Raw genomic sequence first — 26,361 nt, forward strand, 5'->3', positions numbered from 1 at the left:
ACCACGTGACTTCCTGCACGTTTTTTGTCATGCGGCTTGGATAGCGAGGGTATGGTGACTAGAAGCTGGGAGGTGAGAGCTTTGCGGCCAGCGGCGCGCGCGGCGCAGGCAGCAGTAGTTCATGACGGCACCAGGTGGCGCGCAAGTTCTCTCTTAGATGCATGCTCTCCCGCGGCGTGGGCTGGCGAAGGCGTGGAGCCCGGTCGGTGGTCTTGTTTTGCTGCTTCTCATCTCGTTCGTCGGACTGCAAACTGTGTTTGTTTCACCCGCCTGTCTTGTGAATAGGTCGTGTGCTGTAATGACTGCAGATGGCTGCGAATTCAAAGCGCCAGACTCATTGTTTTGCCCCTGGGTGCACGACGGGATATGTTTCCGCAAGAAAGAAGGGAAACAAAGTCTCCGTTTTTTCAGTGCCAAATGACGAGGAGAAGTTTCGAGCGTGGCAGAAAGTGATTCCTCGCGCGAACAAGCCCGTGGAGAAATCGTCGGTGCTCTGCGAACTGCATTTCGATGAAAGATTCATCGTACGGGATTACACCCACATTGTGAATGGAGAGGTGGTGAAGATTCCTCGTGGCCGGCCTTGCCTCAGTGACGACGCTGTACCCACGTTGTTTCCCAACACACCATCTTATTTGTCCAAACGACTACCACCGAAAAGAAAGTCTAAGACATCCAGCGGAGAAATTCTGGGGAAGAAAAGGAAAGTAAGTGACGATTCGCCACAGGAGGCAACTTCGTTCGACGACGCGAGTACTGGCGAAACAGCGGTTCACGACACATGTAACCTACGAGAGCTGGAGCATCTTAGCGGAGACAACCTACCGACCGAGTACTGGTCGAAAAGCCTTATTGCCGGAATGCCGGAAACAGTCGCATTTAGCGTTTGCGCGCCAGACAACGATAGCTTGTGCTTCAGAAAACTCTTGTTGTGTTCCGCGCACGGAGATCGCTACCACTGTTCAGTGTTTGTTCAGGGTGTATCTGTAAAGAAAGTGGACGTTTTTGACGCTGTAAGTGTGGAAGGCCTCCTTCGCTCTGTAAACGAAATGAATTCCTGCGCGGGATTGGAGAAGGATTTGGCGGAAGAAAAATTTCCCAGGACTGGCCAGGTCAAGTATAGGAGGTATTCACTGAGGCCGCGCTACCAGACGGCGCGAGCGTCGCCGCGGCAAACGCGCCATGTTTGTAGTCGTTTCACGAAAGCTCGCGCAGTGTCACGGTACGCCGTGAGGTATCCGGCCTGTATTGTTAGTGATCCGTAACATCTTTGCACGTTGTTAAATGCGACAACGTCCACTTTTCTTTGTGGAACGCTTATTGTCCATCAAGTTTGCAGCAGAATTCTGTGCCGTAATTTAACCGAGCTGCGTTGCCGCAACTCGGCAGCAAAACTGGCCGGCTGCATTGCACGCAACAATGTACACGACTTGCAGCTTTTAATATCAGTTCATAACTGTCAGCTACTCATACAGGACACATCGTGGATAACACAGCACATGATTAATTACACATATTCCCAAACTGACGCTGCAGAAACTCATATTTCCAGCGGCTGTAGTCCGCGAACTGCCGAAGCCTCATTGTTTCAGCAAAAAGACTTATTGTGTCATAGCTGCTTTGTTTACGTGACAAAATGGTCGAACAAATACTGTCATGCACTCGCAGCACGAATGGCAGACAGCAAGAATGTTTTGCAGGTTTGATGGTAGAAACGTAGCGTTGCTTCCAGTGCACAAGACCTGGAATCTGTAGGCCGGTTCGCAGCAAAGCGATGTGCAGCAATTCCGCTACATTCAGTAGTAACACGTCACTTTCAGCAGACAGAGATGACAAGTTAAGCTAACTAAACGAACAGACACGTTTAACTACTCACCTAGATGAAAAACGGCACTTGGCCGTCGGCACCCTCAGCACGGATGTTCGGCCCGACCGCTTGTCAAGCAATTGCACCCTCTCATATATTTGCATGCTTTAATTCCTCGGCCTGTCGGCAAACTTACGCCGTGCACAAGTCGGACCTCAATATCGGTGAATTCAACGCACGGCAGCCGTCTTGTAGTACGTCGCACACCACGCCGGCGCCTGCACATTCCTACGGGTCGACGTTTTCACAAAATGTAACATTTTCAGCGTGCCCGCTCTTTCTGCATCGCGCAGTTCACGGCGTATCCACTCAGTCACACGGTGTTACGGGTCGGACAGAAATGATCTGCGGCGAGTCGCTAAATACACTCACATTTCACACATCACAAGCGAGGTAAATGCTGCGGCTGCCGCGCGCGCAACCACCAACATGGCGAATGCCGCGCCGGCCACTAGCGCCCCTTGCGGATGACGTCATGTGAATACCTCCTATAGATTTCATGGAGCCAGGCTGCACAGTGCGAAATGCTTCGGCGCATCACAGAATGAAGGACCGTGCCTTCAGTGCAGATACCTCCGTAAACTTCTCCTAAATCAAGCCTCCTATCGAAGGATGAGGGCAAAAAATAATCGTTTGACTGTGTTCAAAAAGCTGGTGACACGTAACATGCAGCTTCGTCATGAAAGGAAGAAGGTGCGAAAACTGGCATGCTCTTTGAAAACTATGAAGGAAGAGAATGCATCCATTTCACATTCGAACCTTCAGGAAAGCATTTCTGCTTTACCCTTAAAGCAACAGCAGCAGGTGAAGGTATGCTTCGATGCTTCCAGGAGGAAAGGCACTCAGGGGATGAAGTACAATGAAGAGTGGCTTCTTGAATGTATTGTAATGAGAATGAAGAGCCCCAAGTTGTATGAACACATTCGTAAACATAAAGTAATGGTTCTGCCAAGTAAAAGCTGCCTCCTAATATACACAAAGAATTACAAAAGCAGCTTTGGTTTCAATGAAAACATATTCAGTGCAATTGCGGAAAAGACTAAAGGCATGGATGAGTATCACCGGCATGGAGGCATCTTAATAGATGAAATGAAACTGTCTGAAAACTTAAAGGTAACCAGCACAGGAATTATTGAAGGGTTTGTTGACCTTGGTGCATACTCTTCACAAACCCAGAGCCAAGAGACCTGCGATCATGGTTTGGTAGTGCTTTTCCAGCCGTTTTCTGGAGATTTCCAGCAAATCCTTGGAGTATTTGGCTCACACAGTAACGTGAAGGCAGATCTGCTTTCAAGGATTGTTGTTGATGCCACGCCAGCTGCAGAGAGGTCCGGCCTTTTCGTGGACTTTGTCACCGCAGACGGTGCCTCGTGGAATAGAAGCATGTGGCATGCACTTGGGTGAAAGGGTCAGCAAAGCGGACTGTATGCAAGGTGCAGCACCCTGCAGATGCTGGGAGAAGTTTACACTTTCTCTCTGATTTCCCGCATCTACTGAAGTGCGTCCGCAACTCTGTTGTTTCAAAAGGCCTTGAAACACCAGAAGGGAGGGTGAGAATGGTTGTCATCAAGGAGGCATGGAAGTGTCACAACAGAGACGTTGTGAGGCTCAGAGCAATGCCACATGTTACACGGGCGGTGATTGAGCCAAATGGCTTTGAAAAAAGGTAAATTTTGCTTGTGCTCTTTTCAGCGACGAAGTTCTGAAGGGCCTTTATACATATAAAGAACAAGTGGAAAGCATGTGCGGCACTGGGTCAACTACTGCTACTGTAGCTTTTACAAGAAGAATGCACAAACTCGTTGCTGCGATGACATCCAGGTGCAGCAAGGATGCTATGCGTCCAAATTCTGGAAGCCTGTCGACTGTCAAAGACTTCCTGGTATACATAGATACTTGGGAAGCAAAAGTCGGCAAACTGGGCTTTCTTAGTGGTCCAACCGCAGAGGGTCTTCGAGTAACCCTTGCCAGTACTATATCCCTCCTTGACTATGCTACTGGCAAGCTTGGTTACAAATACCTGATGACTGCTCGTTTAAGTCAAGACCCTTTAGAAAATATGTTTGGAATCCTGCGACAAATGTCTGGATGCAATGATCACCCAACACCAACACAATTTTTGCTTTCCGTAAACTGCCTCGCATTTTGCAGCTTGGCGAAGGCACCTGCAGGCGGAAATGTCTCTCCAGGCATGATCAAGAGCTTGCTGTCTGCCGACGCCGGTGCGTCAAACAACATAAATAACAAGCTCGATGAGCTCATGGACATTGGGTGCCTTAACGAAGTGCACGATGTGCTTAAAAGCACCAACAATTTGCCCGACCACACTTGTCTTGTTTCAATCAAGAGTGATGCCCGCATCACATATTATGTGGCTGGATATGTTGCCCGCAAGATGTTAAAGAAGACAAAGTGTGAGGATTGTGCCAAATCATTGCTTTGCTCAGCCACTAGATCTGACCGTCCGAATGAAGCCTGCTTAACTATGGAGGTGGACAGAGGAGGGTTGCTGTATCCTTCCAAGGAGCTTGAAACCGTCATCTTGAAGATGGAGGATTCATTTACCCATTGTTTCACCTTTAACAAGCTCAAAGCAAACAGCATTATGGATCTTGTATCATGCTTGGCAAAAAATCAGCTGAACTTTGTTGGCTGTCCTGAACACAACAAAGAGGTGACGAATTCTGTAATCAAATTTTATGCCATTACAAGATTGCATTTCCTTGTTCAGGCTGAGAACAAAAACAGAAGGAAAAAGAGAGAAGGCGCGGCTGCTAAAACTACGACGTGTTACATAGTTTGCTTTGTTGCCTGTACATATATTGTTCAATTTCTGTGATCTACAAATGCCTCAATGTAAATAAAAGTTCTGTGATCTGCAAATGCCTCAATGTAAATAAAGGTTTCTTTTTCTGACCGTTGCTTGTACTACTGTAGTCTCCCGCGGCGCTATGCATTTATTTTCAGTAGGCTACAAGTGTCTTGATAAGTAGACTCCATAAACGGATGCACTGATCCATGACCAGTTAAAAAAAGTTATAGGCAACAAAAATAAAATACAAGCAATCTTTTAAGTCCACAAGTGACCTTCATATCCTTTAGCTGATCAGGTTCTGTCCGTTGCTTCAGCTCTGCGCTTCACGCGTCCAGGTTATGTCCGTAATTTTATTTCCCAGTATAGTTTGCACAGAGAACATAAATCTGCAAAAAAAAGCTTATACAGCATGCAAAAACAATAACTGAGGCGCAGTCTAAGCGCGTGCATAAAATGCCGCGATGAGGGCTGACCGATCGCGCCTCTGCATACCTCTGCGCATCTTGCCTGCGAGGCGTAGGGTGCCTGGATGCGCGCCTCGCCCCCGCTCCGTTCAGGGTGGGGACATTCTTTGAAGGACCTGTTGCTGCCTCGACCGGTTTTCGTAGCCGCTGTCCGCCATTGCCTAGCCCACTCTCTGCGGAGCCAGCACGTGTGAACATCGCGCGTCCGCCTGGCCGTGGTTTTCGGCACGGAATGCCTGGCTGCTGTGTGCCGTTGTGCACCAACCATTCTAGAAATGGCTGGAAGATGTATCACTTTCCGACAGAGCCGAAGAGAAGACTTCTGTGGATCGCAAAAGTCAAGCGTGACAAGTGGCAGCCGACGAAGGGATCATGCGTGTGCAATGTGAGTATTATGAGCTTCGCTTTTGTATTTAAAACTTACTGCCGTGCACGTAATAACCGTGCTCGGAGTCCATCATTTTGTAGTGTGCAAAAGTGTGCTCAGAAGCAGTAGAAATACTGCCATGTGACACGAGCCAGTGTTCCGTGCCTGCATCATCAAACTGTACGATGCCAGCATTTTTATATGGTTCTAAAACACATTAGACGTGAGCCCAGCGCTGAAAGAATTATGCGTTGATGCTCCCGGTTTCGCTACTTTATAAAGGTATTACAAGCTTCACACTTTTTTTTGTGGTTCTGACATTGCCTGCAGGCCCACTTTGAAGAGAACAACTTCGAGCAAAATCGTGCCGATGGCTGGAAAAAGCTGAAACCAAATGCTGTACCAACTGTGTTTCCCTTTCGCGGTAAGTACCGCCAATAATTCGTATCATCGTTGCATGCACCAAATACTCGCCTCTGCATTATTTTGAAGAACTTCACCGGCACTAATGCATTCGAGCTTGCAATCGCTTGCATAGATCTAATTACGACAACGGCCATTCTTGTTTGTACCACCAACTTATTTTGTTTTGTTATTGCAGCTTTGCCCCAGAAAAGGAAGCCACCAAAAGAAAGGATGGGACCTCCGGTGCCATCTGGGGCATGTGAAGGAGAAAGCGTGCCGCCGTGCGAAGATGATGCTTCTGTAACAGCTGGAGTCTCATGGGATAAAAGCAAGGATCCAGCCTCGGGGTTACTGACCAGCAACATCGATCTGCCTCTAGAACAGGACTGCTGCCCAGAAGCAGGCAGCCTCAGCCATTCGCCAAGTGATGGAAGCAATGCGCAACGAATGCAAGGTTGGTCCCCTGCTGCACTGTCTGGAGAAGATGATCTACAATCTGCTAATATCTCGCACGCAGAGCTAAATAAGCAACTCGCAGATATGAAGAGGAAGTACAATCAACTCCGTGACGCGCACAGCAAGGCAAATGCAACAATTCAATGCCTTAAAAAAAAGGTGCAAAAGCTAGAGCGTAATTTAGAAAATCTTGAAAAGCACGTGAAATTCTTGAACAAAGATCAAGTGGAAGCACTTTCTCGAAATAGCAACCAAGGCAACACATGGTCACCAAAAACAATCCAGCAAGCGCTGCAGATAAAATTCTCATGCAGAACCTCGGGTTACGAAACAATCAGGAAACTCGGATATCCACTTCCATTCAATAGGACTCTTGCGCGTCGCCTCCAAGGCCTGAGTTTTACGCCGGGGATCCTAACTGAGGTGGTTGAATTGCTAAAGATGAAAGCAGAAGGCATGCAGGATGTCGAGAAAGACTGTGCCTTATTCCTCGATGAAATGGAGATCGCTCAAGGATATGAGCTCGATCGGGCTGGAGACGCTGTGTATGGGGGGAAAACCTTGCCTCTAAAGCCAGATGAGCCTGCTCGCCATGCCCTGGTATTCATGGTGGGCGGCCTAACTCAGAGATGGAAGCAAGTAATTGCATACCATTTCACTGGTAGTCACGTAGATGGTCCGACCCTCAAGGAGTGCGTTCTGCAGATTGTTGAACTTTGTGCCGACATTTCTCTGAGAATCCGCATCGTGACTTCGGACATGGGAGCTTCAAACCGGGCGATGTGGCGAGATCTTGGATTTACGAGTCACAGAAATTCTCGAACACTTTGCTCAATACCACATCCTTTCCTTGAAGGTAAAGAGCTATTTTTTACTGCGGACGCAGCACACGTGCTGAAGAATATCAGGGGCCAGCTTCTGAATTCATCTGTTTTTACTCTTAGTGATGCAACTGTATGTCAACATGGCTTGTCATCTAACGAAGTAAGAATGGGTCATGTACGCGCTGTAGTAGAGTACGACAGTGACAAAGAGAAGAGCTAAAAGTCGCGCCAAAGCTCTCAGAGGCGCATGTTACTGGGGGTCACTTCACCAAAATGAAAGTGGGAGTAGCTGTGCAGTTCTTCAGGGAGGCTCCTGCCGCAATCCGACATTTGGTGAGGCATCAAATTCTGAGTCCAGAAGCGGAGACTACCGCATGCTTCCTCGAACTGGTATCTAAGTGGTACACAATTATGTCTTCACGACACCCATCAACCGCTCTAAGCCTTGAAAACATGGAGAAATACCATTCAGCCATCGGCACACTTATGTTGGCGCTTGAAACCTTTCAAGGTATGAAAGCAGGTAGCACGCCTCAGTGGAAACCGTCTCAAGCAGGCCTCGTAATATCAACAACAGTCGTTGTTCGACTTCACGATACTCTCCTAAAAAGCGAAGGCTATAAGTTTTTTTTAACTAGCAGGATTCTGCAGGACTGCCTCGAAAACCTATTTTCTGTCGTACGCATAAGGAAGCCGGTTCCGAATGCGTATGATATGAAGTGTGCGTTGAAGCTTATTTGCGTGAGTCAGTTTTTGCACTCACCAACGACAACAAACTATGAAGTCGACGATGGCCAATACCTTGTTGACATGCTGTCGAAAGGCCTGAAGGAGCACACCGAAGCCGAAGTGGAAGACATTGACGACGCGGAAATACCTTTCATTGAGGCGCTATCATCAGCTGATTGTGCCATCCTGTTTCACATTGGTGGCTTTCTGGTAAAAAGCATCATCAAAGCGGTTAACTCGTGTGGCCAGTGCAAGGCCGCAGTCTTGGGGTCCAGCAGCAGCGAGCATGCATATTTAACTGCGCTCAAGGAATATATTTGCGATGGCAACAACCTTCACTATCCGAGCAGTGCAGTCATGAGCACTCTACAGTCTTGTGAGGAGCTAAGAACGAAACCCACGCAAAGGACGATACACAGGGAAGAAGTAGACAGAACGAGCGTGGACTTGCAACTGTTTATTGAAACACATCTTCCTTCCATCACCAACCCTACGCATGCGCAACAAGCAAACTCTATCTTATCGAGTTCAAGAACTTCAGCTCCTTCTTGTACAGATAGACCGAAGCCTCGCTTACACACTTCTCGGGCCCATATCTATCAATCTGCCAGGCTTCAATGACCTCACGTGTTTTCTGGTCTTTGGCCCTTCCGATTATCTTTGTACGCTCAAAGAGTGGCGTGCATTTATTGTCACAAAAAAGACAGTGTTTGGGCAAATGCATGCCGCTGTGAGAGCCCAACGAATTTTTGTGTTCTTGTAGGCGCTTATTAATGCAGCGTCCCGTTTGTCCCACGTAAACTGAGCCGCAACTAAGCGGGATTTCATACACTACTCCCATTCGACAGACACAAACTTGATTTTGTGGTTTACACCACAGCCTGCTTTTGTTCTCGTTTCATTGTTAGTTAGCGCGCACAAACGGGACAGCTCACAAGGCGCCGAAAAGAAGATTTCCACACCGAATTTTCTTGCCACCCTCTTCAGGCCATGCGAGGTCTTATGTATATAGGGCAGTACTTCAAATTTCCGCCTCTCACGAATGCCAGATTCTCGAGCACTAGAAGTTGGGATGACGGTTCTCAACAGAGACCCGGCAGCGGCCTGCAGAAGCGACGAGGGAAACCCAGCACAACTTAGGCGTGCGACTTGAGCGGAAAAGCCGAGTGAAACCTTGTGAAAACAGGACTTCAGTAATGATGACCTCAAGCAGGATGAAGCAATTCCTCTCTTAATAAGCTTAGAATAACAGGAGTCATAGGGTAAAAGGGCCTTTTTTGTTCTAGGCATGTACATCCAACACAAGTGGTCCGGTTCACTGAAAAACAATCTCAAGTCCAAGAACTGTAAGCAAGAATTCTCAGGCAATTCTACGGTAAAATTCAAACTGGGAGCCTTAAATTTAAAAGACGTTAAAACTTCATTAGTGACCTCTTGTGGGTTGTCATTGGGATTCATTTTTAAGAGTATTAAAAAGTCGTCTACGTATCGGGAAAACTCGCGCGATGCGGTCGTCAGTTAGCGCCCGTGAGAGTGAACAGTCAACTTCCGCTAAATATATTTCAGTGAGAACAGGTGCAACACTCGACCCTATACAAATGCCTCGTTTTTGCACATAGAATTTATCCTGAAAACTCACTAGCGTTGAGGAGAGGTACACATTCAACAGTTCCATGAAACCTTCTATCGAAATGCCACAGGCATTTTGGAACCCCACAACCCCCAAACGCTCTATACAGTTGCTGACCGCCATGAGCAGTTCGTTGTGAGGAACCGAATAAAACAGCTCTTCAATGTCAACCGAGAAGCCATAATTAACACCTGGCATGCTCTCTTTGAAAATTTTCACAATGCCGTCCGAGCTGGTGGTCTTGTAGGGGTCTTCAGGCGACAGACTCTTCAGGTGTCTTTGAAGGTATCGGCTAACAACTGCCTGCCAGGTTCCTCTCTCCGTTACGATTGCTCTAAAGGGGCATTCCAACTTATGACTCTTTGCACTAAAAAACACAGCGAGCACATGTACCTTGTTACTCATCACTTCATTCTTCATCCGCTCAAGCTTCAAATCATCTAAATACGCAACCGCTTTGGCCTTCGCCTTCGTCGGCTTCACATCCGCAACTCGGAAGTTCTTGTTGATCGCTGTTAGTGCCTTCTCCCCGAATAGTTTCCGCGGTAGGACCACGAAGCCGCCTTTTTTGTCGGATAAAAGAACCCGTAGCCCAGAATCACAAATTGAGCCAGCCACTCTTCTCAGCAGGGAAGTGCAGTCCTTCTTTTTCTGATAGGTGTTGCTCACTGAATCAACTCCTTCTGAAAGGCAGCACCCTTTCTCTTCAGGGGAATCACCACTTGGACGGATAACGTGCTCACCATGAAATCGCCAGTGCAGGTCGTAACTGCATATCTGAACAAAATGTTGGGACCCAATCTCGAAACTTGCGAGCAGCACAAGGAAGCCGTCCAGATGCTGATCTCAAGCTACGCACGGCTGCGGCTGCGCATACACCTTCGTAAGGTTGGAGCAAGAACAGTCAGTGGAAACGCAAGTAAGACATGTGCAGGAGCAAGCCTGCCGTGAACTCTGAAAATGCCCTGCAGTGCCCTGTACATCGCCGCAACATATCCCCTTTCATATTACCTTAGTAACAGTGGTATTTTTTTTTGCTCCTTTCTTCAATACCATCTCGACCTGCATTTTTAATTGTTTTCTGTAGTGTATTACCTTGTATTTTTACGCTGCAGAGCTCATTTTCCCCTTCATACTAAAACAGCATCCGAATAAAATCCTTCAAAAGTTTGCTCGGTGTGTTCAATGTGTCTGTTTTAAACTGTGTATTCGAAGCTAGTGTGAAATTCGCTGCTTAAATTTATTCCCCAAGTCTTTCGCCAGAGTTTTCGTTCATTAGGTTACTTCCATTCATTCTTTCAGCAATTGAAGTTCATATCTTAATTAATGTCCCATAATGACAATTTAGCAAAAAATCAAACTTTGTCAGCCCGCCTTGCCTTGGGAAGGTGCAACACCTAGAGCTCACATAGGCTAAAGGGAAGCTCACACCACGCCAGTAAAAATCAGTGAACTACAGCATCTGCCATACCGCGAGAACAGAGCGATTCACGTCGCATACTTTCTAAGCGAACAACTACTGCACTGTGTTTCGAAGCAAAACACGCTGCATTCGTGAACGATATCATGTCGCAGCATGGGTTGAGCAAAACTGTACCATGAAAAAGTTAGCTTCCTTGGTCTATTGTTTTGTCCTGCCCCCTCTTCAAGTAATTTTATCAGCACGAAACGTGCACGCGGGCGAGAAACTAGGGGCATAGTCGTATGCTTGCAGCGCGCTCCCTGAGAGAGGGCTATGCAATGGCGGACGCCGTAGCAGACGACGCGGTTGTCCTCACCCTGAACTACAGTGTACTAGAAGGGGGCAGTGGGCTTACTCGCCGGCAGGTGCTATGCGAAGCGGTGGCTCCGCGAACGTCGACGATATGTGCTTCTCCGAGAGGCCGAGCGGCGGCGCTAGTGTCGGCTTCAATGTAGCAGCAGCGGCCCGCGCGCGCATTTGCCTCTCAGCGGAGCTGCGTTTGTTTGCTGTGGACGTCGTCGCGTGTGTTTTTTCGTGCAGTGTTTTTGTCACGCACAGCATGAAGACATAAGTGTGCTTTTACTGGGACTGAGATATGCCGCGACATCGGCAAAACCACTGTTACGCGCCCGGGTGCCAAACGGGCTACGTGTATGTGAAGGGTGGACAGAAGTTGTCTCTGTTTGGCGTCCCGAAGGACGAAAACAGGCGGAAAGAATGGGAAAAGAACCTCCACAGAGCTGACAAGCCCTTGGACGACACGAGCGCAGTGTGCGAGCTCCATTTCGAGCCGCGTTATGTGCTCAGGGATTATGTGCACGTAATCCAAGGCAAAGAGGTGAGGATAGCTCGTGGGAAGCCGATTCTCCGCGCCGATGCCGTGCCAACCATACTACCCAATTTGCCGACCTACCTAACTAAGAAGCCGACACAAGAGACGACCGCTCGAAAGAGGAAAAGGTCAGAAACGTCCGACGGACAACCAAAGCCCGCTTTCTGCCCGTTCGATAATGCTGTGGCCGTGCCGTGGTCCTGCCGGTACCTGAAGCGAGCTTTGCTCACACGGCGATCCCGAGTCCAGCGTAAGACCACTAAGGCACGCCACAGCGTTGCTCATAAACTGAAAACTGCAGTAAGAAAGAACAAGAGACTTTCCACTCGTCTTGCTGATACAAGAGAAAGCCTTGTGAAAATACAAGAGCAAGTTGCAGCAAAAAAAGAAGATGTTCTTCAAGAGCAAATTGAGAGCCTTACACCCCGGCAGCAAGAAGCTGTTAAACACTGCTTTGCAGCAGCTAAAGTCAAACCAAATGGCCTTCGGTACAGCAAAAGCTGGCTACTTGACTGCATCATAATGAAGATGAAGAGTCCCCGCTTATATGAGCACTTGAGAAAAAACAAAATCCTTGCCCTGCCAAGCAAATCAACACTGAAACGTTATGTATCCATTTACCGTACACTTTTTGGCTTCAATGAGAAAATCCTGAAGAAACTGGAATCTTTATGTATCCATTTACCGTACACTTTTTGGCTTCAATGAGAAAATCCTGAAGAAACTGGAATCTAAGACAGCGGAGCTCGACATCAGCAAGAGGCATGGAGGATTGCTCATTGATGAGCTCAAACTTTCTGAGAATTTGTCCGTGAGGAGCACTGGTGCAATTGAAGGCTTCGTAGACTTGGGGCCGTTTACCACACAAAAGGACAAGAGCACACCATCTGATCATGGCATGGTAGTCCTTTTTGTACCATTTCAAGGAAAATGGAGTCAAGTCATTGGCTGCTTCGCGACGAACGGCAACATGAAAGCAGACATCCTCGCCAAAGTCATAATAGAAGCCACAATACTGGCAGAAAAAAGTGGACTCTTTGTCGATTTTATTACAACTGACGGTGCAAGCTGGAACCGGAAAATGTGGAGGATGATGGGAATACGTGCAACGGCCACTTCAGTTAACTGCAAGGTCCAGCACCCCTCTGACCCAACGCGAAACTTGTTCTTCATTTCAGATTTCCCGCATCTTATTAAATGCCTTCGAAACTACCTGTTGAAGAATGGTTTCAACACCCCAGCTGGCCATGTAAGTTGCCCACTATGTGTACTATGTACTTTCTATTCTCAAATTGCAGCACATTACACCTAGTTTCTTAGTGTTGAACTCTTAATTTTACTGTGCAGCACAGTATGTTTTATTCAACTATTTCGAATATGTCATGCATGAGGGACTATAGGACTAAATTTGTCTAAAGGGCAGCTGCTTTTCTGCTGTTGGTCTATCGTCTTAGGGTTTACGTGGAACATAGGACTTGATTTAGTTGGAGAACATTTAACTGGACGGCATCTGACTTAGCTGAATGATTTCCATCCTTGCTACAACCAGCATGCACTGCTCTAAATGACCTGTTTTGTCTTGGAATTATTCTGCAGGTCACCATGCGGCCGGTAAGGGAAGCCCACAAAATTGATGCTAATAATGTGACACTCAAAGCCATGCCTGGAATCACAGAGTGTCATCTGAACCCAAATGGCTTTGAAAAAATGCGAGTGAGCTACGCTTTTCAACTGTTTGGCCCGAAAGTCCTCCGAGCTTTCCACCTCTACAGGAACGAGCTGGACACGATATTTGGAACCATAAGCGCCACTTGGGAATTCTTCAGGTAACCATACTACCACAAGTTTTTCAGTAGGCATTCCTTAAAGCGAGGATTTATTAATTTTACCATTTTGAAGTTTTTGCCTAGCTACATAGCCTTGGCTGCAATTTGAAAGGCCATGTCAACAATACTTAAAGCAATATTGTTTTATGCTCTTTTTTTTTCAGCAAGCTTTTTCAGCAAGATCAGCCAGCTGATATCAGTCATGACGTCACGGTATGCTGCTGAAGCTCTTGGGCCAGACTCCCTGAAGACAAGAACTCTCAAGGAATTCCTATCTTACCTTGACCAGTGGGAAAAACACGTCAAAGGAACAGGAGGGTTTTTAAGTGACTCCACAGCAGTTGGCCTGCGTGTGACTATTTCAAGTACTCTTGAATTGCTTGCGTATTTAACAACTAAAGTTGGGTACAGGTTTATGATGACGTCAAGGACCAGCCAGGACCCGCTCGAGAATTTCTTTGAAATTGTGAGGCAGGCTTCGGGCAACAATGACCACCCAACTCCAACACAGTTCCTGATCACTGTAAATTGCCTTTCTTTTTACGGTCTAGTTAGGTCAGTCAGTGAAGGAAACTGCGAGGAAGGTACACTGGCCTCCTTACTGGAAGCTGATTCTCTTGAAGCATCAGGCGACAGAAATGAGTGCAGCCAAAGTGTAGCTAGCACTACAGCCACAGAGGCCACAAACGCAGTGCCGCAGCATGGCACGGACCTGCAGCTTTCAAACGACCACAACCAGCACGTGGTTAGAAGCGACTCAAGGCTTACTTACCACATTGCGGGCTATGTTGCGCGGAAGTGTGCTGTCAATGCAAGTACAAAATGCCAAGAATGTATCAAGCTGCTCACTATGACTCCACCAGGCGAAAGTTTCCAACTTGCCCGACTGACGAACTACTGTGACCGAGGAGGTCTCCTCCATCCCTCCAGTCATTTGTACGGGTTTGTGAAGAAGCTGGAGGATCTCTTCACCGAATGTTTCAGTCAGAGCGAACTACATTCTGATAGCATAATGGATATGCTGGCAGTTGTTCAGAACAGACTTTCGCTCGAAGTCGGTTGCAGTGCACATGCTCCTTCCCTCACAGCAAAAATAATTAGTTTTTATGTTGTCACACGTCTGCATTTCTATGTGAAAGGCATTAACAGCGACAAGGCAGGAAAGCGGCAGAGGGCCAAACAGCTCAAGTTGAGCCGTTGCACATAAGATGCTGCGTGACTCATTGGCTGGGTGTTGAACTTTACTTATTTGAAATAAAAGCTTTGTGTAAGCAACAAACAGCCTTATCTTTATTTTATTTACTCTTATATTGCTGTAGACAAGCATGGCACGATTGTTACTGCATGGTGGGTAACATTCTACTGTCACACGTGAAACAACCAACCTAGGTGAAAAAAGAAAATATTTAAGCCATATATGCAATTTCATTTTGGCAAAGCAATTGCAGAAACCTCATAGCATGCCTGCTTTTTTTTTAGCTTGGCTAGGAGGTATGGGCGCACTGTTTTCTAATTCACGCGGGGATTACCAGACAATCTTCATAAAAATCATTTTGGGTTAGTGCAACACCATATGAAACGGTATATTTGGTCCCCGACACTGTAATTCAAGATTTTTTACTATATATATCTTTTAACGGTTGCTTGATAATTTGGAACATTTTAAGCCCTTTCTGCATAGGCAAAATCCGTTGTCAACGACTTATTTGGTTAAAATGCCTCGCGGTTAGGATAAGTAGCAAGTTGCTGGAGTTGCCCTCGCCTTTTACTCAATATACTATGGTGGGAAATATCATGTGACCTAAAAAAAAACACGCCGATTGCTAAAGAAATGTAAAGACTGTCAAGTGTTTTAAAATTAAAGCCAATAAGTCTGTCGACGGCGTCGAAATGAAATAAACAGAACCGCCAGGAAATGAAAGCTCCAGGCAAAGTTTACATGGATGGATGGATGGATACGGCTGAACCCTTTACATCGGGCGGTGGCTCAAGCCACCTAGCCATGCCTTGTGAAATTTTACTCCTGTCTTGCTTTTAGCCACCAATCAGATAACCTTCGCTTGGTTACTTCTAACCTCTTAAAATCCACTTTCCCTTCACTATCCCTAAACCCCAATGCCTTGGGTAAGTCAGCCCCGCTGCCTTCCACTGTAGGGTGAAGCCCTTTACAGAAAAGTATCAACGTGTTCAGCCGTTTCCTCCTCCTCTCCGCACGCAATGCACAAAGTGTCTATCTCCTGGTACCTGACTCTATACTTCTTAGTCCGCAAAACTCCAGTCCTGGCCTCAAACAACAAAGAACTTCCCCTACAATTATCATAGATATTTTCTTTGACAATTTCCTGTTTAAAGGTCCGGTATGTTTCTAGTGCCGATTTCGTCAGCATCCCTGTTTTCCACAAAGCTCTCTCTGTTCCTTTAACCTTTTTCTTAACCGATAATTGCTGATTTGCCCCCTTACTGCTGTCCAGATATTTGCTTGTCAATTTTCTAGTTCGCTTTCTCCATTTCGTGTCAACATTCTTTATATACAGGTATCTGAAAACTTTCCTAGCCCACCGCTTTTCCTCCATCCTTCTCAATCGTTCCTCAAATGCTATCTTACTGCTAGCCTCTCTGCTCTCGAAAGACGCCCATCCCATATCACCCTGTACCCCCTGATTTGGTGTATTGCCATGTGCTCCCAAAGCTAACCTCCCTACTCCCCGTTGCCTAATTTCCAGCCTTGCTTGAACATCTGGCCTCATACACAGGACCGCATTCCCGAAGGTCAGGCTAGGGACCATCACCCCTTTCCAGATCCCTCTTACCACCTCATACCTATTGTAATTCCACAGTGCCCTATTTTTCATGACAGCTGCATTCCTACTAGCTTTATTCATTACATATTTTTCATGCTCTGTCAGATACTCAGCACTGTTATTTATCCACACCCCAAGATACTTGTACTCATTCACTACCTTTAGCACGAACTCCTGTATTCTATGCTCGCCGCCCTCTTCATTAAATGTCATGACTGCAGATTTTTCCTTACTATACTTGAAGCCTAATCTATCTCCCTCTGTACTGCATATGTCTAACAACTTCTGCAGGTCTTCCTTGTTGTCAGCCATTATCACTATATCGTCCGCATATATTAGTCCCGGTAATGTCTGTTTAATCAATTCCCCTTGCTTGAAAAAAGATAGGTTGAAACCTAGTCCACTCCCCTCTAGCTTGGCCTCCAAACCTTGCAGGTACAACATGAACAACAAAGGGGACAGAGGACATCCTTGTCTAAGCCCCCGCTGTATCTCTACAGGCCCTGATACATTTTTTTCCCATTTTATGAGCACTCTGTTACCTCTATATATATCTTTTAAAAGATTAATTGAAGTTGCCTGTGGCGCCACCTCTCGGATGCGACGCGGACTGCGTCAGAGGAGCGGGGGAGTAAGCCCACTGCCCCCTTCTAGTACACTGTACCTGAACGGAGCGGGGGCGAGGGCGCGCATCCAGGCACCCTAGCGAGGCGATCTAACTGCCGACAGCAGCGCCGCCGCTGCGTCCTGAATGCCTGCTTCAACTCGCCCGCGCCGAAGCCAAGGCGGATTGCCGAAGCTGCCGCCTCCCCCTCCAGTCACCATAGCGAGGGCCTCTCCTATGGTTTCCTTCCTCCGTGGTGGCTCGCAAACTGGATAGCCATCGTCATCACCACCATCGCGTTCATGCAGGAAGGAGAGAACTTCCTCGCATTCTTTCTTCTTTTCAAAACAAAGAGACGCCGACCAGTAAAACGAAAAAATTGTATTGACGTTTCGGCGCCCAGAACGGGGGCCTTGGGCGCCGAAACGTCAATACAATTTTTTCGTTTTACTGGTCGGCGTCTCTTTGTTTTGAAATGTATCCCCCCGGCCAGACGGGATTCCGTCACACTCTCGACTTCATTCTTTCTTCTGTTCTCTGTTGTGTTTGCCCGTTTGAAATGGTGCGTTTGGTGTGGTCATAGCCGAGCTTCTTAGGCCTGTTGTTTTGCCGGCGGCGTTGTGATTTCCTCGGTGTGCAGCGTTGTTGCTGCGGGTGTCGTTGTAAGATGTCCGGCAAGAAGTACTTTCAAGTGTTATACCAAGTTATTCGACGGATTTTCCGTGCATTCAGAAATCTCGCAAGAGTGAAAATATGTTTTCTGCACTGTCTGCCGCTGTGATCTGAACATTGCGCACGCCGGTCGTCGGGGCATCCTCCTGCACCTCGGAACAAAGAAGCACAAGGACTCGGCGCAGATCGTTGACACCAACGAGAAGCTCGGTGGATATTTTAGCTCTTCGGTGGACCAAGGCACTATTCGAGCGGAATGCCTTTTCACAGCTTTCCTCATCGAACACAACGTGCCATTCACTGCTGCAGACCATGCGGGAGACCTCTTCAGGAAAATGTTTCCGAACTCCAAAGAGGCAGTGGCCTATGCTTGGGCTCGTACAAAAACGGCTGCAATCGCCAAGGAAATGGCCAATCAACAGGTCAGTAGTGTTGTAAGCTGTCTTCAATCCGGACCGTTTTCGGTCGCTACCGACGGGAGCAACGACGCTGGCAATGATGCAAAGCTCTACCCGATTGTTGTCACATTCGTCGACGGCATTGTTCGTACTGCTTTGCTAGCAGTGCCTACACTCGAGGGAGACTCAACTGGACGGAACATTGGTGCACTTGTTGTAGACACGCTGAAGGCCAACAACGTGCCTGTACGGAACTGCGTCGGCATGGCGTGCGATAACGCGCCAGTGATGATCGGATCCAAGAATGGGGTTGCTGCTGTTCTCAAAGAAAACCATGAAAACATTGCCATCCTTCGACGTTGTTGCCGTTTAATCAATTTGGCAGCTCAGAAGGGTTCGGCCTGCCTTCCTGTAAGTGTGGACGAGGTGCTGATTGATGTCTACTACTACCTGGAGAAGAGTTCAAAAAGGAAAGACAAGCTGAGAGCTTTTCAATGCTTGCATGATGTAGAGTCAAAAAAAATCCTGAAACATGTCAACACTCGTTGGTTATCTCTTGGTAGGAGCTTGAAACGGCTTGTTGAGCAGTGGCAGCCACTGCTCAGCTTCTTTCACAGTGAAGTGAAGCCATCGAAGAAACCCTTGGAATCACCAAGTGAACAACGAAATCCAGAGATGGACTCTCCGAAGTCGACGCGGACAGCAAAAATCGCACATCAGAACAAGCGACCAAGGCTGGACATCGACTCAGCTCCTTTGCAGCAAGCTCTGAATCAGCAAGTGGCCAAGGTCTTAAATAGGCAAGAAAGACTGTTCATGTTCCTTTCATCAGATGTCAACAAGGCATACTGCGCCTTCTTGCTGTCAGTCATACCAGAATTTGAAAAGACAAACACCTTTTTGCAGTCTGGAGCTCCCCCAAGTACATGTGCTTCTGGAAGTTTTGAACAGCCTGCTCAGGGAGATTTTACTGCGGTTTGTGAAGCCATCTGTTATTAAGAGTAGTTGCGAGCTGACAGATATTGATTACAAGTCTTCTGGCAACCAGAGGGATGATGATGACCTTGTAATCGGCAGCCAAACTCTACAAATCTTAGAAAGGCTGAAGATTGCTGACAAGCAACAGTTTCTTACACGAGTAAGAAGATTTTTTGTGGTGGTAAGCGATTACATCATCCTGAAATTCCCCTTGAAGTCAGAGATTCTGAAGAAAGCAGAAGTGGCAAGGCTTTCCAGCATTGTGACAGCAAAGTTTGCTGATGTCAGGTACTTCACCAATCGCTTTCCAGTTCTCTTGCCAGTTTCTGAGGGGCAGGATGATGACTCGGACCTGGATGACATCCAAGCCCAATTAAGCCGCCTTCAGCTCGAAGAACTTCCAGTACAAGTAACTACACAGGTGCGGATAGACGAGCAGTGGCATGCTATTGCCAGTATTCAGGACATTGACCGTACTTTTAAGTATGGTAAGATCTCAAAAGTTATGTTAGAAATTCTGACTCTCCCACACACAGTAACGCAGACTGTGAAAGAGTGTTCAGCAAAGTGAAGAAGACTTGCACTCAGTTTCGCTCATCCATGTCAGAAAAGAGCCTAGAACAGCTGTTAGTTGTGAAATGTAAGGAGTCTGTAGTCTGTCACAATCAGGTGTTCGACAAGGACTTTCTGAGGAAGGCAAAAGCAGCAACATCCTCAGTGTTGTCCCAACCTTCCACTTCGAAGACATCTTTCTGAAGTTGTTTGCGTGATGTATTGAAACACCAGTTGAAGTTGCTATGTTTTCATAGCCAAAAAAAAGTTTGATGTACTAAAACATAATTTTAGTATTTTTCACCGAATTTTAGTATTTCTTGGCATCCTCTATAGTAGATTTAGCATCGTCGGGTTGGCAGGTCTGCTTATATATCATACCATACCAGCGCAGGCGCATCAGGGTATCAGCAGCGTAACAAAAGAACAACCCAAAATCAGAAAAAAAACCAAGGGCGTGGCTCACCTAAACATACTATCAAGAAAACGTGCCTCCCTATTGTAAAGTATGACTGATGTGTCACTGATGCATGCTTGTCCCTTCTTTTTTATATAATATGACTCAAGAAGTTCACGTGCTTTTTCATTACTGCACTTGCGCAGGATCTTAACTTGGTGGAGCAGGGGCCTGCATTTATGTTCTAAGCAGTGCATGGGTAAATGACGTTGCTCCTGGTTTGTAATTGATCTTTCGTGTTCTCGGATTCGCACGTTCAAACATCGGCCCGTCTGGCCTATGTAGGTTTTGCCGCATGTCAGGGGAATCTGATAAACAACGCCAACTTGGCAATCTAAATAGCGGTTCTTGTGTTTCATGCCGCAGCCACCTTGCTTCATTCTGGCGTGAAGTCTCCCAATGCGGGCGCCTGCGCTGGTATGGTATGATATACAAGTGTTTTTTCTGAAATAAACCTCAGTTGTTAGTTTGCGCCTGTCCTGTCTTCTTACATGTGATTGTCTAGAAAGCGCAACCAATGTTTCCTATTGCCATCTGGAGCCTGCATCAAGCGAATCTGATCTCTGCATTGGACGCTGCTCAAAATTCACACTACATGTGGCAGCTCAGCTGAATACCATTGATGACCTCGTGCAGCAGCGGCGTAAAGCATGCAGCCTGAAAGTATGAGCAACCCCTGCAGCATCTGCCCTAGCAAATTACTTTTATCCTACTTATCTGCTTTTTCAAGCAACACCTTTGAAACCTCCTCCTTGGTAGCATCCCCAGGCCAGCGACAACTAACTCCTACCTACGTGTCGCGCACAATGCTCATCGTTCAGTGCTTCCAATATTCCAAAATTTGCTTTAATTCACGAAATATTGACCTTGCAAAGAAAAAATTTGTTTACAGTAGTCAGATGGCAAGGCATGCACTTTGTTCAAGTCACGGAAAAGAGTGTGTATGGTGTCTATTTGACAGCAAAAAAGCAAAGGTTCAAAAAGTTATTCTATGGAAGACAATTGATCAGAAATTTCTCAAAATCCTATTTTAAATGTTTCTTTTCCCTGACAAGTAACTTTTATAGAGTAGAACCCCGCTATTACATTCTCGGGTGCTGCGTTTTCATAAGCCAGTCCTGTCCAAGCTCCTATAGAAACCCATACAACACGAACTCGGCTGTTAAGTTGCAACTGTGTCAGCTTTCACGCATGTTAGGTAGCGAAAGTCACTTCGCAATAACGGTTCACCTCGTGTCGCCATATGACAGCATGGAATGGCGACGGGACCATAGCGGAACTCTTAGATCCCAGCGGCACTTGGCTGCCAGTGTCCAGCGGCTTTTGGTGTGTTGCATCCCCACACCAAGCACATTTATAGGCAGCATGAATCTTGCTGTGGCTGCCATTGCAGTTTCATCACCGTTGCAGTTGATTTAAAAACAGGCTTTTGTAGCACAACACCTCAACACACAAAAGGAGACGGGACAGTGCCTGTCACATCTTTTGTGTTCATGTTTGAAGTGTTGCACTACAAAATCCCGTTTTTAAATCATGAGCCGACAAGGCCCCAAACAGACGCTGAGATGCAATTGCTTGAGTTGGCTCTGAGGCATGTTCCTGTCATCCGCGTTTTACCTGTTGCCTGTTAAAAAAATGCAATTTCTAGGTTCCAATTGAAGAGGATTGCGCAAGATTAAAGCGGCAGGATTAAAGGGTGGGGGACCCTCCCCGACATCCTGCCCACGTTTGATGTATAAAAGTCCTCAGCGACAGTGCAATGGCCTATTACTTGCAGGCTGTCCTGGTCATCTCCAGATATCTGTTGCAGAAACATCGTTAAGAAAACTCGAGCAAGTGTGTGCTTGTCCGCCCTCTCAACAACAGAAAAAACTGGCAGTGATTCTCCATATGCACACAGACTCTTATAATCTGAAGCAAATTGCAAAATGGATAAAGGTAGCAGTTGTTTTTTTAGCCACTGGAAAGTTAAGACAGACTATGCAAGTTAAACAGACGTGACTGTACCGTGCCTAATGAACACAAAGAAGCATACAATTTTGTTTGTCAAATGCAAACGAGGTGTTGTGTACTGAATTCCACTCTTGTTTGGGCAACACTACGTTGGCCAAATCAGTAGTCTTCGAGAGCATAATCGCAATGTAAAAAACAAGAGCGAACAAGATGGAGAGCTTGCTAAACATTGCAACATGTGTAATGAGTGCAGGCCACTCCTAGACAAGGGTTTTTAAGTCCCGAAGAGTAAGGACAAGCACACACAAGAAATTATTGAGGCGGAAAAATACTCAGGTTAGGATGTACTTGATTACCTTCATTCCTGCTGATTGCGGCAATGCAGGCATAAATAGTTGCACATTTTTCCAATAAAATTGTTGGCAGTTAGTGCTGTCTGTGACTAGTTCAGTCACCATTCCTCATCTTCTGATGCATTACAACACGGAAATGTGAACCAACAAGCCTAAGTCGCGATGTTAGTAATTTCATCAGTGCTGTCACATATATTAAGGAGCCTAAATTAAATTTTAAAGGAAAAAGGTGTGAAGAAGACGACGCCGAATTAACCGAAGAATAAAGAAGAGGAAGAAGAAGCATTCGGTGAGGTGGAGGGAGATGATTGGTGGAGAAGCATTCGATGAGGTGGAGAGAGATGATTGGTGGAGAAGAGAAGACGACGACGACAAGGCATACGTGGACTAACACCGAGGCTATAAAAGGGCGAGTGAGAGCGAGGCACTGGGGGGAACAGCAGAGAAGCTGAGGCTCCGGCAGGTCAGGGACACATCGGCTGGAAGAGAGCGACGCCGGCTACTGCTCTGGTGAGCTCGCGTTCTACGACATCGCATCGTGGACTTCCTGCCGTGCCTGAGCCTGTTCCGGGGAGTCAACAGAGGACGCTACCACCTGCTACGGCTAGGGGTATCTCCAGCGCTGTTGCCACCCATCCGGGTGGTGCCCCCAAAGCCAACAACACCGGCATCACCTCCACGGGTGCTTGGACCTGGAGCTTGTACGACGCAGCCAGCGACGCCAGCCCTAGCGCGTCGAACGCCGCCAGCGACGCCAGTCCAAGCACGACGAACGCCGCCTCGTCGCCGCCTACTGGAACCATACAACGCCGCAGCCACACCGAACCAACCGTGAGCACGAACGCCGACCGCTAATAGTAGAACACCAGTAGTAGCAGAAAGAGTATAAACTGCGCGAACAAGACGGGACGAGAGGCACACAAATCGACAGACAAAGCGCAGTCTTCCAACTGATTTTATTTGTGAAAAACACATTGTTAATAAGGCCAGAGAACATAAGAAAAAATAAGAAAAACACTATCACCAAAGGGTTCAACGATAGAAACATCAGCAGAAATTTACAGGTTAATCAGATCCGATGTGAACACGAACGTGCCCTTCTAAAAACTCTAGCTCTGGTGTCGATAGCGACAGCGAGGGCGAGCTGACGCAGTCGTCACCCCTTTTGGCTATCAGGAAAGCTTCGATAACCTCCCTTTCAGTTTTGCTGCGTGCATAGGAGAGGAAAGCAGTTTTGTCTAGGAAGGGAACGCAGTTGTGGCTGTCACAGTTTTTGCAGTGTAATGGCAGATTGCTGCCTGTGCCGGTGTGCATCGATCGTCTATGTTCAAGGGCTCGCTAATTGAAGCACCGGCCAGTTTGGCCGATGTAAACCCGCCCGCAAGATAGAGGTATCTGGTAGATAACCTCGGAGGCACACCTGGTGAACTTGGTCTGATGATTCTTCTTGCATGACCTGCGTTCCGATCTTGTTTCTTTTTTCTCTTCCCAGAGCATGGGACATACTTTTTTCAACTTACAAGGCGCTGAAAACACTACTTTTATTCCATATTTGCCTGCCACCTTCTTGATGCTGTGGAAACGGCAGTGAAAATATGGCATGACGAAGGGAGGGGTCCTGTCTGCACTTGGATCTTTCCTTATTGCTTTTTTCATCCTCCGAAGGACCGAAAGCACGACAGAACTAAGGTTCATTTTCTTAGTTCTGTCGCGCTTTCAGTCTCAAAAGCTGAGTGGGTCTCTTTGGAGGTTTTTCACCGGCAAAACACACAAGATGGATTGCCCACTTCGCGCTATTATTTCGGAGAGAGGCAGCTGGCAACACATTGTGGGATCCTTTCTAAAACCACACCTGGACAAACTTGCAGGCGGTGATCCTTACCTCATCCGCAGCTCGAAGGACCTGGTAAAAGTCCTGGAAGACGGAATTCCGTTATCTTCTGCGGCCTTTTCCATCGACTTAGAAGATTTGTTTTACTCCGTGCCTCATGATGGTTTATTCAAAGCAATCAGAGACATACTGACGAACATGGTGAAATTGACTTCCAGAATACTGCTGGCATTAGCACAGAGCAGTTCCTAGAACTTTTGCAGTGTTATCTTAACTCTACCGCTAGCTTTCATGACGGGCAATTTTATGTTCAAAAGTCTGGCATTTGTATGGGTTCTTCTGTAGCTCCTGTTTTGTGCGACATATTTTTGGCTTCCTTTGACAGGCGCCTGAAACTAGAGCTTTCAAAGCATCCGGTGTTCCATGTGTTTCGTTATGTTGACGACTATCTTGTGATATTAGATTACAGTACTTATCTTGACCTTGACAATACGGTTGCTAGCATTCTCGCCACCTTCTCCTCTGAAAGGCAAGGGCTCCGTTTTACTCATGAAGTAACAAGGGACAACCGCATTCAGTATCTAGATTTAAAATTGCATTTTTCTGATGTTCATGTCTGCTGGGCTTGCAGTCCCAGGTCCAACAAAAGCCTCCTACCTTATAAAAGTGCTCATTCGAAGTTAGTGAATCGTAGCATTATCATGTCGTGTTGTTTGTCTGCCCTTCATAAGTCATGTGTTCACTCTCTTTCATCTAGTTTCCATGATCAAGTCAAGCGACTTGAATCCGCGGGCTACCCTCAGGAAGTAATTCGCAGCTTATGTGAGTGCCTTCTTCAGAGGATGAAAAAAGCAATAAGGAAAGATCCAAGTGCAGACAGGACCCCTCCCTTCGTCATGCCATATTTTCACTGCCTTTCCCACGGCATCAAGAAGGTGGCAGGCAAATATGGAATAAAAGTAGTGTTTTCAGCGCCTTGTAAGTTGAAAAAAGTTTGTCCCATGCTCTCGGAAGAGAAAAAAGAAACAAGATTGGAACGCAGGTCATGCAAGAAGAATCATCAGACCAAGTTCACCAGGTGTGCCTCCGAGGTTATCTACCAGATACCTCTATCTTGCGGACGGGTTTACATCGGCCAAACTGGCCGGTGCTTCAATGAGCGAGCCCTTGAACATAGACGATCGATGCACACCGGCACAGGCAGCAATCTGCCATTACACTGCAAAAACTGTGACAGCTGCAACTGCGTTCCCTTCCTGGACAAAACTGATTTCCTCTCCTATGCACGCAGCAAAACTGAAAGGGAGGTTATTGAAGCTTTCCTGATAGCCAAAAGGGGTGACGACTGCGTCAGCTCGCCCTCGCTGTCGCTATCGACACCAGAGCTAGAGTTTTTAGAAGGGCACGTTCGTGTTCACATCGGATCTGATTAACCTGTAAATTTCTGCTGATGTTTCTATCATTGAACCCTTTGGTGATAGTGTTTTTCTTATTTTTTCTTATGCTCTCTGGCCTTATTAACAATGTGTTTTTCACAAATAAAATCAGTTGGAAGACTGCGCTTTGTCTGTCGATTTGTGTGCCTCTCGTCCCGTCTTGTTTGCGCAGTTTATACCCTTTCTGTTCATCATGAACCAACTAGCCCGCCAGAACATCCTTCTTCACTAGTAGTAGACGCTAGTAGCAGTGTGCCCGGGTCGTGTGTATTTATAGTCTTTGTGTTAGTTTTGTTTGTTTTGTGTTCTAGCGTGTGTGCCACGTAGGGTGTATTAAATGTGCGTTTGTGTGGGTACACCCGTCGCCTAGTCTATTCTTTCGGTCCGAGTGTTCTCTGGAGAGATCCGTGACAAGCGCGCAGAGGAGAGCATCAAGGTGCACAACAACACAGTAGCCGACTCAGAATCCATGTTTTCAGCCCTAACACTAGCCAGGGACTCCCGCGCTGGATGAAGTGCCCTTTATGAAACTCGGGTAATACTGAGAAACTCTATGCGTCCTGCATCCCATGCAGGACCTCAATGGCAAAATGGACAAGAGTAGGTGCGCGTGCACAGTGTGTCTGCCAGTTGCCGTGTCGTCTGCTCG

At 46.9% G+C, this 26,361-nt stretch overlaps 2 protein-coding genes and 1 pseudogene across 2 annotated transcripts; all 3 read left to right on the plus strand.

Annotated features, from left to right (window-relative positions):
* Positions 1–308: 308 nt before the first annotated feature.
* LOC144132290 (uncharacterized) lies at positions 309–1,266 on the plus strand. The gene has a single exon (XM_077664600.1). The coding sequence runs from the start codon at positions 309–311 to the stop codon at positions 1,263–1,265; it is 957 nt and encodes a 318-aa protein (XP_077520726.1). The 3' UTR covers position 1,266.
* Positions 1,267–11,614: 10,348 nt separating this feature from the next.
* Positions 11,615–12,559, plus strand: LOC144132291 (uncharacterized). Its single transcript, XM_077664601.1, has one exon. The coding sequence runs from the start codon at positions 11,615–11,617 to the stop codon at positions 12,557–12,559; it is 945 nt and encodes a 314-aa protein (XP_077520727.1).
* A 4,953-nt stretch (positions 12,560–17,512) lies between these two features.
* On the plus strand, positions 17,513–20,608 carry LOC144132293 (uncharacterized; annotated as a pseudogene).
* The last annotated feature ends 5,753 nt before the right edge of the window (positions 20,609–26,361 follow it).

This window comes from Amblyomma americanum, chromosome 5 (assembly GCF_052857255.1).
Source record: "Amblyomma americanum isolate KBUSLIRL-KWMA chromosome 5, ASM5285725v1, whole genome shotgun sequence".
NCBI classification, from domain to species: domain Eukaryota; kingdom Metazoa; phylum Arthropoda; class Arachnida; order Ixodida; family Ixodidae; genus Amblyomma; species Amblyomma americanum.

Excerpts from the sequence above, each read along its gene's own strand:
- LOC144132290 (XM_077664600.1), top strand. The coding sequence starts at position 309 with ATGGCTGCGAATTCAAAGCGCCAGACTCATTGTTTTGCCCCTGGGTGC.
- LOC144132291 (XM_077664601.1), top strand. The coding sequence starts at position 11,615 with ATGCCGCGACATCGGCAAAACCACTGTTACGCGCCCGGGTGCCAAACG.